Source organism: Astatotilapia calliptera, chromosome 4 (genome assembly GCF_964374335.1).
Source record: "Astatotilapia calliptera chromosome 4, fAstCal68.1, whole genome shotgun sequence".
Classification (NCBI taxonomy): Eukaryota; Metazoa; Chordata; class Actinopteri; order Cichliformes; family Cichlidae; genus Astatotilapia; species Astatotilapia calliptera.
In genome coordinates this window covers 11,323,422-11,336,353 of record NC_137425.1, presented here as the reverse complement: position 1 = coordinate 11,336,353, position 12,932 = coordinate 11,323,422, and the positions used below count along the sequence as shown (strand labels likewise).

The 12,932-nt window shown below is 38.4% G+C and overlaps 1 protein-coding gene across 2 annotated transcripts; it reads right to left on the bottom strand.

Annotated features, from left to right (window-relative positions):
* Nucleotides 1-84: 84 nt before the first annotated feature.
* On the bottom strand, nt 85-6,049 carry lpar2a (lysophosphatidic acid receptor 2a). Of its 2 annotated transcripts, XM_026164677.2 has the most exons (5): nt 5,831-5,982; nt 4,217-4,488; nt 3,265-4,011; nt 2,415-2,677; nt 85-915 (listed from the first exon to the last, which is right to left on the bottom strand). In XM_026164677.2, the coding sequence occupies exons 3-5, from the start codon at nt 4,007-4,009 to the stop codon at nt 868-870; spliced, it is 1,056 nt and encodes a 351-aa protein (XP_026020462.1). In that variant the 5' UTR covers nt 4,010-4,011; nt 4,217-4,488; nt 5,831-5,982; the 3' UTR covers nt 85-867. The 2 variants fall into 2 exon arrangements, with proteins under 2 accessions (XP_026020462.1, XP_026020461.1); XM_026164676.2 differs by lacking the exon at nt 4,217-4,488 and having other exon boundaries at nt 5,831-6,049.
* Nucleotides 6,050-12,932: the final 6,883 nt, after the last annotated feature.

Below are 12,932 nucleotides of genomic sequence, written 5' to 3'. Positions count from 1 at the left end.
TCTAAAATGTAGATACCTGTAATTTCAAAAAATACAGACAGCAAATTTGCAAACAGGAGTCAATGCTTTTCAGGTTTTTTGTTAGAAAAAAATTGTTTTACATTTAATCTGAAGATCTGTTTTTGTGTGCCACACCATAAACAGTGAATATAGCCTAAATACAGTTGTCCAAATCCCGTAATGTTGATACATACACTGTATGTCTCCTTGACACATTTCAGCCTTATGATTGTTTGGATTCTGTAAGTGACTAAATGACTTCCACAGCACCAAATGGCTTCTTAACCCTTTGATTTCTTTGATTTTTATTAGTCAATTTGTATCTCCCTTCTTTCCCTTGTATTTACCCCTCTCTCTACCTCTGTCTTTCCATTTCTCTTGTATATAACCCCCACTGTTTTCAGACTTGTGAGTCTGTATGAACTCCTTTTATACCTCAACTTTAGAATTGTTCTAGAAAGAGTAAAACAAAAAGGAAGAATATGACAAATTGTAGTGTTCTTATTAGAAAATTAATAAAATGATTTAGTGTGATTTTTTTTCCCCCCTTCAGTATTTGATTTCAGATTTTAGAAGTGTTTCATTTTATAATTTGTCACAAATGCTCTTGTGATAGTCAAACGTAATAAAAGGAGAGATTGCACCATCTGATGATTATGTGACTCTGTTAGTCTCGTGGAGACTTAAAAAAAAAAAAAAGTCTTGTTCAGCCTTTAATTCAGTATCAAAAAGCAAACATGGAAAAGTGAGCTTTGCAGAATTTGGCTGATATCTAGAAGAATTAACTGATCTATACATCTTATATTATTTTTGATCTGCCGTTTATAACCTAGTCACTGACCAGGCGTTGTCTTTCTTGATGTCGTCCTAACACAAGGCCTCGGCTTCTGACTTCAGGCCAGAGCCAAGTGTTTCCTGTAGGAAAGAAAATAATTTGAAGGTAACATGACACAGAAGAAATATCTTATGAATTTCAAGGTAGAGTTATAATATTTTATAGTGAAAATGGACTCAATTTACATTTAGCAGTTTAATTCAGTGTTTCCTTTAACCACTTTTACCCAGTGGTGTTTAAAGATTCAAAACAATTATTCTGTATCTAATCGGGGCCTTTTCCAGGAAGCAGGTTTAGTGAAAACTCTTGTTTGTTAATACTTGGATGAGACAAACACTTGGTCTTCTGTTTCGGGAAGAGTACCAGTTTTGAGTAAATGACTGAAATTAACCTGCTCACTGGCAGGCTCTCTCTGAATCCCATCCCCAATCTGCATGAAGCTTTTGAGGCAAAATACTGTTCAGTGAAGACTCGTATGTTGTGTTGGAGATGATGTGTGAACTAAAGACAGTCTTGTACTTTAGTTTTTTAAAATCCAGGTTACAGAAAGGAAATAGTATCTTTGTAGATTTAAATACAGTTAAATTCACAGAAATGTAAACGTCATCAACATTTACACAAAGAAATCCTAAAATTAAAAAACCTAAAGGAAATAAATCAATGAAAAAAAATCTTATTGGGTCTGTCCTATATCATAAAACTGCATCTTATGTGTTTGAGCCACATCTTTATCTCAAGTTTCTACAGGTTACAGCTAAATAATTAGATTTCAAAATAAAATGTAAATCTTATGTAAATGAGGACTGAGCAGATGACTCTTGATCCCTTTTTTATTTTTCGGCAATGTCACACAAAGAGTTGGTGGACTGATCCCCGACTCCTCCAGTCTATATATCCTTGGGCAAGATACTGAACCTCAAGCCGTCCCTGATATTGAAATAAAAATGGAGGCTCATCTTCTACCCATTCCCATGGTGAATCTTGGCATCAGAAAGTGGTTGTCATATGAACATACAATGAATTGAACCAACTATGATCAAACCTCTTAGCTCAATGTTACACTCTGATTTTGCTGAACCTGCTTTGTGGAACAAGGCCCAGGACAGGAAACAATACTTTTATGCATCATATTGTTCACTTACATATAGAGCAGATATGGAAAGTGAAAGCTCTCATGACTCATTGTGAAGAAATGTGAGAAACACAAATGAAACCTGAAGCAATGAAGAATAATCTCAAGTTTGAAAAAGATGCCCCAAAGACTATTTTGGGGTACCTTTTTTAAAGTGCTTTGAAGGTCTAAGGCAGGCAACTCCAGGCCTCGAGAGCCAGTGTCCTGCAGGTTTTAGATGTCACCCTGGGTCAAAACACCTAAATCATTACCAGGCCTCTGGAGAACGTCAAGACATGTTGAGGAGGTAATTTAGCCATTATATCAGCTGTGATGGATATAGGACACATCTAAAACCTGCAGGACACCGGCTCTCAAGGCCTGGAGTTGGCCACCCCTGGTCTAAGGTTTACATTTCACAGGTTGTATTCTGCACCACCGGGTCAACACCCTAATAAGTGAGGGTACCTCTCGCAGAGATGTGCCCCTCTTGACAAGTGAAAGTTGCCTCTGCTGATGAACACCTCTCCGACACAGAGAGCACAGGATCCACTTGAACGTCGTCCGCATCTCGTCGTCCCGTAGGGAATAGATGATAGGATTGACCAGAGAGTTGCACTCAGCTATGAACAAACAGTATTTCTCATAGCGGTTGGCATGACTCTCTTTACCCAACAGTCCATCCAGTAAGAGAGTCACGAGGCCAGGCGTCCAGCAAATTACAAAGGCACCTGCAGAGATGCAAACTGTTGATAAGAACTGGAAGTAAACTTTATTTAAAGATGGGACATAATGACACAGCAGAGTCTCTTGGGTCATACTGGTAGCTTGCTTGCTTAATTTCAAGGCTAGTTGCCAGAGAGAACACATTTATGCTCAGGAGATGAGTCACCTAAAGAAAAAGTTGTATTATGACGATAACCCCATGTCAGTTTTACTCGGAAATCCTAACAATCTATCAGCTTAAAAGATCAGCAGTAATCGGGTATGATCTGACAAACAAGAGCTGCAAAACTGGTTGATAAATGACTGGGTGTACACACGCCAAGCATTATAACTAAGATCAGTGAGATAAAGCACATCAACAATAGTCAGCTTTACTACAGAAAACAATACTGAAAGTTCATATGAAGTGAAATTCAATAAAAGTCACTACGCTTTCCTGCAAAAATCTGAAAATAATGCCGCCAACGACTATCAGTATGTTAAAGTTTTGTACCATGTACGTTAGTAATTTAAGAGTGCTAAAATTTTCAAGCTTATTAGAAATGAAACTATTCTAACTTCCCCTTTGACCGAAAAGTAAACAGCTCCTCACCCAGGACCATGGATATCGTCTTCATCAGGTTGACAACAGTCTGCTGTCGGATCTCTGTGACTTGTTGAGACGTGTTCTTACTTTGGTTCTTCACGTAGATAAAGATTCGAGTATACACGGCCACCATAACGAAGAACGTGAGCAGGTTGAGGACTGCCCAGAAGATAAGGAAGCGGCGGCTGTAGAGCGGCGCAAGGGTGGAGCAGTCCTTAAGATCACACTCGCAGTTCCAAAATGTCGGCACCAGGCCCATGATGATACCTGTGGCCCAGATGCATACTATCAGCAGCACCACACGCCGCTTTGGCATAGTGCTGTGAAGCTGCATGGTGATGATGGTCTGGTGTCGCTCCACAGCAACAGCAAGGAGGTTGGCCACAGAGGCTGTCAAGCTGATGTCAATCAAAGCGCCGCGGATATACCACTGCTCCTTGGTAAGTGTTCTAGTCCACGGGCCTGTGTGCAACATCAGGTTGGTATAAGCAATACCTGCAAACAGGTCTGCTGCAGCCATGTTCCCCAGGAGATAGTAGATAGGAAAGTGAAAGCGGCGGTTCATAAAAATGGCTATCATCACCAGCAAGTTGGCCAGGAGTACAATAACACATACTGTCAAGCCCAGTCCAATGACAACATAGTCCCGTGTATTCCATCCTGTACTGATCGTCTTATTCACCACTTTGTAGAAGAAGGTGACATTCTCGTTGTAGTAACAGGTATTCTCCACAATGCTCTCTGTGGCCATATCTGCAGACACAAAGTACATGTTCAAGATGTTAACCTGCTGTCTACAAGTAGTGAGTCAACAAGGAAATTTTTCATCCTTGAGCCACATCCCATTTGCTTATATTTTGTTTGGAAAGTGTGCAAACATGCATAAAAATTTCGTATATGAAACAAAAGAGTTTAAGCAATTCTAACAAGCTTTGAAGTCAACGTTTGGAATGAAAACCTTTGTTCTTCAGCACAGCTGGAACGCTCTTAGGCAAGCTCTCAAGTACACTTCAGGAATACTTCTCCAAGCTGCTTGAAGGACAGAGCTCTTTGGATGTTGGTTGCCTTTTGTTCCGTGCTCTGTCTAGATGATCCCACACTGTTTCAATAATGTTTGAGGTCCAGGCTCTGGGGAGGCCAATCCATGTCTGCTAGTGTTCCAATGGGGAGCTTTTTCCTATCCAAATATGCTTTTACTGCATTGCCACTGTTTTTTGGATTGCTGCAACGCTGAAAAAATGGAGACATCACTTTCCAGAGTATTCCACGGTGGATCAAAATCTGACTGTACTGTCTGTGTTCATAATTACATCAATTTTGACAAGCTCCCCAGCACCACAGACTAAAATGCAGAAAGGAAATGGCTTTAGAATTTTAGAAAGTGCTGAAGACACCCACTGTTGTACTTCTGTCTTGACCTCATGTGTACATGCTGACAAGGATTTAAACCAAAAATGCAAAATTTGGATTCATCACTTCATAAGGCCTGTTGCCACTGATTTTCGGTTTAGTTCTTGTGTAATTTGGCAGACCTCATCCTGCTCTCCCCGTTTCCACCGAAAGCATTTCTGATGAGACTTTAGTGAACAGTTGATGGATCAACTGAAACACCAGCGGCCCTCCTGTGTCAGGTCTTTCCCATTTCTTAAGGACATTACTTTCAGATACTGTTCATTTTATGTTTCGTTTTGACCCCTTCTTTTTTGGTCCTACACTTATCTAGTTTCCTCATTTTTTGAAGGACACACGGAAGAATCACCTTATTGGTGTAAGAATATACTACTTTTCTGCCTGTCCAATTCTGTTGTCATCGACTAAAGAAACGAGAACAAATTATGCGTTTTAACCACAGGCTGTTAATAACAAATGGCTACAGATCAAACTTAGAATTTGCTCAATTTTGCTATTTTTTTCTGTTGACTCAACACTGGTTCATCTCACAAGTTGGAGACCTTTTTATGCTTGAATAATTCCTGTTAAGTGACTTCTGAGGTAAAGACATTCTTCTACAAAGACTGAACTGAAAGTGATTCTTTGCACCCATATCACTTGTTGTAAAAACACCTGACACGATTGTGCAAATAATTCCCGTATCTGAGTCATGGTACACCCAGCAGTGACTTTAGACTCAAGTGTTAAAACATGGACGTCTCTGCATTGATTTAGGGCTGGATTGGATTGTTAATTGGCCTCGTCCAAGTGCAATGATCCAAAACAACATTAATAGTAAAAAGTATTACAAAAGCAGTAAGACCGTGCGTACGTGCGGCTTTAGAAATCTGAAGAAAGAAAATGCGCAAGAAATTCTGGTTTTGTGAGCACACGCAAGGCTTTCGTTGTGAATTTAGAGTTTCAGGTGTGCGCTTAGTCTAAAACAATGCTCTTTCTGAGACCGCTGGGGTTAAAGGAGATAAAAGTCGGAAAGTAAGACATTTCCGTTAATACAGCCTGTTCAGACCTGAAGTGAAGTGACCTATGTGTCACTAATACCCGCTCGTGCAACTTAATCTCATGTAGACTTTTAACATGTAAAATATATAATAATTGTAGTAAATTACGACATGAACCCTACCGTCCGTCTTAGCGTGTCCTCCATCAAGACAGGTCCGACATGAAACAGGGGGTGTTGGGTGCCATTTGAAAGGAAAACAGAAGACCCTCTGGTTATTCTCACTGTTAAGTGTTCAGGCGACCGCACGTTTTCAAGCCGACGCCTTTTTGAATGAGGATCAGCTGGACCTGACAGACAGGTATCGGTGCTGCCTCCACGTACAGCTTGAAAAATCAGACAACAGAAACTCTGTTTAAGGCTAAACATGAACTAAATTTGAAATAGCTTTGGGACCTGCTGGAGGAGTTTTATCAGTGAGGAATACAAAAGAAAATGCACCTCGAATTAGAAACAGTAATGCAGAAGAAACACACGCAGACCCCCCCTCCTCATCTTTCTGAGTTCAAATTCTTAATTTGGACTGACTATAGAAAGACATTTACACTGAGGGAAAAATCACTATAGTGATAACAACAGAATTTTAATAACGTGGACTAAATTACCAGAGTACTGCACATTTGTTGAGAGTATTTGTATTTAATGGTTATTTAATTTTTGCAGTATTAGAACAGTGTGAATGTTGAATCGCGAAGGTTTATTGCCCTCCAGTGGCCGCGATCACGCATTGCAGTCGGAGTGATTTTTCCTGTACTCCACACAATGTTGCTCCAGGTCAAGAAATGAAAGTGACTCATCACTGTTGTAAATTCTAATAGCTTTGGGACTTAAAATCATTAGGAAGAAAAAAAAAGGCTGGAAAACAGTGACTACCTGATATAAATCTAACGTTTAAAACAGTGCAAAACTAGTATCAAAGATGCAGATTTGCGTAAGTGGGTGGCTTTGTGCTATCCCGTGAGTTAACAGATGTGTGAGAAGTTTGTTTTCTGATAACATATATATATATATTTCTAAGACACGTTTGATATATGTTAAAAATGTTTATAAACAGTCTTTTCATTGTTTAAATCTAACCATGTTACATATACAGACTGATGATACTGAAAATAACACCAGCAAATCAACGATGCTGCTCTTTAAATCACCAAAACCAGATTTCTGACAGCATTTCTCTCCCACGACCTAATGTTTTCACCAAGTTGCAAAAAAGTATGACATTTCTGATACAGCCATGAACACACACTGCCCTAAAAATACAAAATTCTCGGTCACATTGAGTTATAGCTTTTGATCACACCAATGATACTATGTGGAGAGAGATGCAACTAAATATCAAGGCATGTATACACCTTTGAGCACCCTGAAACTCTGTGGAAGGTTAATCTTTAGATGCATGAATGGCTGGACCCTGCACGTTTCCATCACTGGGTCAAAAATGTCTAGAATCAGTGTGTTTTTGTTTTCATTTGGTGTCATTTTTGGTTAAGAAGAATTATTTGTATTATATGTTGGTCTACACAAGAATCAATCATTGTTTTAATTTTGTATTTTTCACTATTTTTACATTTTTAAAACATTTTGTAAATTGGGACAAAAAGAGACAAACCAACAGCATCCACTTGTGTGTGTGTGTCACTGTCCATACAGTTTCTCTCTCTTTTCACTTGTGAGACACTGTCTGTTTCTGACTGTAATTACTTCACACAGGTACATGGCATTTGGTTAGTCCTGTCTGCTTTTTTCCTGTGGCTGAGTTGTGGCTTTTGTCACCCCACAACTTACCATTTCGCTGATCAGGGTTTGCAGTTGGGTGCAACCTTACAGTCGACTTCTCATGTTTGTTGTGACAAGCTCTTTTGAGAGCGCAGTGAGGAAGACCTATCTTGCATTGGTGATACCATTCTTGAATTCAGGGTGCTGACCCATGAAAAAGGTGTAAGCATTCAGGCTGGTGATGTCCAGTTGTACCACAGCACCATGGGCAGCCTCTATTGTGACATTTGCAAGTGTAGATGCCAACATATTTGGTCTATGGGGTCTACACCTCCTTTGGCCTTGTTGTAGAATGTGATCAGTTCTGTTTATTTCTTTCTGGTATTTTTATCCACCATTGATATTAATCATCACAACAACCTTTCCTTTCTTTCTGATATAGCTGACCACAGTAAGGTGGACACTGAAGCCAAACTCTGTGCTGTAAACCTCCCTGAACCTAGAAGCCTGGCAAAATGGCATGATATCAAAAACATGTTTTTTGAGGAATAGCTGGAACATGAAGTGATAGAAAGTTTTCATTAAGAAAACAGCCTGACTGGTTGATTTTATGCATCTTATGCACCTTATGCACATCAGAGTTAAGAGAGCATCTCACATAGCAGAAAACAGATGATCAGGAGGAGGAAAATGCAATGCTGTGGAAGACTAAGCATGAGATGTATCAACAGCAGATAAGACGAGGTGGTTGACATAAAGAGGGGGTATAGCAATGCCGACAGGACCCAGGTTGCAAGCCGTGCAAACCCTATGGAACATAATTGAAGCAGGTTGATAATACCACCGGTTGGACTTCAATCAGCTGCTGCAAGGCACAGTGGTCTCTTTTCTATTGACTACAAGAAAAGGGCAGTTGCAATACATGTGATAATCCCAATACCAAGAGCTGAACGAACAGCTGAAAGAAATGTGGAAAGCGACGTCCAAGTCAGATCCTGTGATAAATCCCGAGATCTGTATAGATGAGTGTAGTAAGATACTCTTGATCTGTAATAAATACACAGTAAATTTCCTGTTCTAGTTGTGTAGAGTAATATTAATAAGTAAGTAAAGCTATTTATTAAATGAATGATACACCAGTAATAAATACATGCTATCTCACATAATATCTGAAACAGCAAACACGGTGGTAGAAGTTTATTTCTGTTATTGACAGAGGTGATCAAATAGCATTACTTAATATTTGGTCCCTCTTGCGGTCATTTGTGGAACTACACTACATTAAAAAAGCATACTGTGGCGTATTTCGTTCATTAACCTCTGAAGGCTGTAACGTGACCATAATTATTTTAATTTTCTATCTTTATACTTTTAAGTATTGTAATAAAAGAATAATAATAACAGTAAACCAATGTGTTGTGTGAGGTGAGTTTTTCAGTCGCAAGTAGAGCTCTGTATTGCTTGATTTGGATGGGAAAACGGCAGCTCTGCTACAGTAAACTGGTCAACTGTTACTATTTCATGTAATAATCGCACTGACAATTTAAAGCACAGCGATGTATAGACTGAAACGAAGGGTAATATTTACTTAATTTTAAATGTACTACTTTATTTTGAAATTAATTAGCGGAAGTGATGGCACGTTTCCCTTTTATAATGTGACCGCAAGAGGAGAGTTTTCACTTAGCCCAAACTGGAAATCACTGATGATAATTTTATACAGAAGTGTGACACTATTTTTGATTGATTTAGAAGTAACAAATATAACTTGATAAATAACAGTTAAATTGATACAACTAATAATTAGCCAAAAAATTTTTTTACCTTACGTTTTTACTGTTATTTTTTTTAAACACGTCAGTTTGTTTGCTACAGTTATTTTGAAATTACGTACAGGAAATATACGTTTTAAATTGTTATTTGCGGCAACTTGACGCAACTTGTGCAGTAGTTCCGCATTTTGACCACAAGAGGGCAGTAAACGTTCACTTTAGTAAAGGACTATTTATTAACCCAAAGAAAAACAAACTGTTATTAGCTGCGCGTGTGAGCAACGTCCATTAATGTAGCTGGATATATCTTCGGGAATCTGTGTTTTAAATTAATATTGTATAATAACTAATAAAGTCACGGGGTCACAATCTTGTGCACTTCTATTGTAGTGCCTGTCCAAAGCATGCATAAATGAGAGGGCTAAAAGAGAATGCCCAAAGGTACTCAGCAATATAAATAAATATAACCTGATAAGTTAAAAATCACATTTAATTTAGGCGCTTTCATATGCTTAATATCAGTATGCTTAATACTTTTTCATTAAATTAGGTTCAGAAATGTTAGTCCCTTATAAGTTTGTATTGACGGCGAAAAGACGTGTTGAAATGTAGTTCCTGCCTTTGACCGCCAGAGGGCAGTGAACTTTATTATTATTATTATTATTATTATAGATATTGACCTTTCCTATCTTGACTAACCTAAAAGCAGTTATAACGGCGCATGTGGGCCAAGCCCGCAGTTAATTATTTGTAATGCCCCTCTAGTAAACATCTGACGTGACCTTATTAACTTCAGTCTTTATTAACAATTCTTATACACGTATTCAATCTGACTTGTTACACAATGCGCTCGCTCTAAATTTTCCAATGTGACCACCAGAGGGCGTTTGGCATTGTGCCCAGTTTGATGTCAAGTCAGACATAATACAATAACATCACTTCCGACAAGTACCTTCAAAATAAGACATCCTAAATTTCTATATTTTCCTACTTGACAACATTGAAATAATACATTATCAGTCTGAAGAATGTATTATTACAGCAAGAACCGTAAGAAAACCGCTTAGCCAATGTTTTCTGACTGATTAGCTGTGCCCCATGTACAAAGTGCTAATCTTGACTTTGATACGTGCTTTCTGCAGGTATGTTACAAAAGCTGTCTCTTTGACTTTTGACTTTTTGTTCATACCTGTGAAGTATGATGCAGAACTCAATATAAAAATGCAATTTTTTAAATTTCATAAATACAGGAGATTGCATTATTTTTTAAACTGGGGCTTTCTTGAGACTAAATAAGCAGAGCCCCGTGCTCATTTAGTCTGTGTTTAGGGAAAATTAAAGCAATACATTTGTCATTCTTCATAGTAATCCCAACTATCTGCTCCCAGTTGAGACTGTGCTGCACACAAGCTCCATTAGATTTCAAACAGAAAGAGACTGGAAAGGGAAAATCTTTGTTTATTTTTTTATTTTCTATAAAAAAAAAAATTTAAAAAAAAGAGAGAGATGAGTTTATTTAATGATCATAACAGACTTAATCAGAGACCTCGATAGACCACTCACATACGATAATCGAGGAAAATGTCTGAACAAAACCCCCAAAACAGAACAAATGTAACACAAAATAAGATACCTGAATAAAGCAAACTCTGGGCTGAGCTGCAGGTCAGCACATTCTCCGTAAAACTCATGGCACGTTATGTCCAACAGTTATTATGACAAGGGAAAAAAAAGGCTAAAAAGGAATGACATTTTGTTTTTTACCCTTTCAAAACCAATCTAATAAAATTATATAGTTATATATCGTGGACTTCATAGAAATTAAAAGATGTGACTCAAGCACAGAAACGAGTTCTCCTGAAGTACTCACCCATCTTTTTATTCTCCTCATTAACAGACTGCTTATCTACATCGGGAAACAGACCTCCCGCACCACACACTGAGAAAAGAATGAAAACACACACACACACACTCATACAGCCATCCAAATTTACAATCACACTCACAGACCAGACTCAAACGCTAGTGTGGTGACACTGAAACAGATCTATCTAAAATGTGCTGATTGAACAAACTGAGAAAGTAGTTGTCAGGTGTGTACACTCATAGAAGTCCAGCTAAAACTAACTTTAAAACCCGAATATTGGTAACGGGTAAAGTATAAAACGCTGTCTTTTCCTTTTTTATTACTTTTTTCTTTTTTCCCTTTCTTTCTTTTTTTCTTGTTGTGTGTTTTTTGTTTTGTTTGTTTTTTATACACAAACTCCTTCAAAAAAAATCTCCCACCCCACTTAAATATTACACCGCCCACTGCTGACTCGCCCCTTTCTAAACCCGGTCAAAGTGTAATATAAGCCAACGAGAACTGCAATACAATACAGGCACTGGAGAAAAAACACCATAAGAGACAAGTAGAGAGGACGAGATGTGTTCGGATTTCAGTCAATCCCCGCTCAAACAAATGTCTCCAAGAACATAATTAGAAGAGTCACATCCACAATTTTATCAAACAAGAACAAAGATAGAAATCAAAACTGTTTTTTCAGCATTTTCCGTTTCTTGACTTGTGTACCGGTAACTGTTTCTTTTTAGTTTATACCGTCGACACTGTGCCCTCGGTGAACTAGAAGACGATTCGATGTGAAAAATCTAACAGGGAGCTCTCTCCAGTCTACTACTTTACTAACCTGATTGAAGTAACAGCTACAGAAAGATGTTTGTCTAATTCCACTGATAGTCCCAGCTTCATCAGAGGGAACAAAAGGGGGCTTGACTGACCCAGTAGTTACTGTTGTGAACCGGCCACTCAGAAAAACTTCTCCAACAGTGTATCTAAAAGTGTAATGCAAACGATGGTGCGACATTTGTAGTGAAAACTCAGAACTAAAGCTTAGAAACGACCAGACTCTCTCCCTCTTCTGCTACCGATTTCCTACTGTAGCTTTAAATTAAAAAATAAAAGGCAAGATGGAAAAAACTTGACTGACTCTGTCTTTGATAAATACTTGCTGAAACTATGATAATGCATATATTGAGGGTATTTTTTTTTAAGTTTTTTTTTTTTTTTAACTAGCTACCAAATGTTTTAGGACAAGTAATTTAGCATAAAAGATATCAGGGGTTGTTTGGCATAGAAGTAGCTGGCGGAGTGTGTTGGTGAGAAGATTCAAACAGGAAGGAAAAAAGAAAGAAAAGAGATTCAAAATAAACAGTTATTGTAGTATAAGAAAATACTTCTTTACAGTAGATACTAGATAATGAAAAAAGGTCTGCACTGCTCCTCGCCTCGTCTGCAAATGTTTGTTTGTCCGTTTGTGCAGGCCACAGAAGATAATGGTCAGTTTAGGAAAAAGAGGTGTAAGGCAAACTGTACCTTCTCTGCTGAGAAATATACATGATTTACAGTATGGAAGTAGCCCCCCCCCCCCCCCCCCCCCGAAAAAAAAACCCACCCCAAAACAAAACAAAAATGTAATCTTTTCACTTACAAGAAACAAAACAGAACACATAAAGATCAGTCTTCTTCACCAACTCAGACATCTGGCAGTTCTCTCAGTGTCTCTGCAGTCTGTCTGAACGTTATCAGTGGGATGTCTTCACGCTTGTGGTTACCGTTGTACCCACAGACACACACGCACACACTGTAAAAACCAAGCGTGAAAAAGGCAGCGCTGCCATCAGGGGTCCGCTTTTTTCCTGTTACGCGATATCAGCCAGGTAATGCTAAATATCCAGGA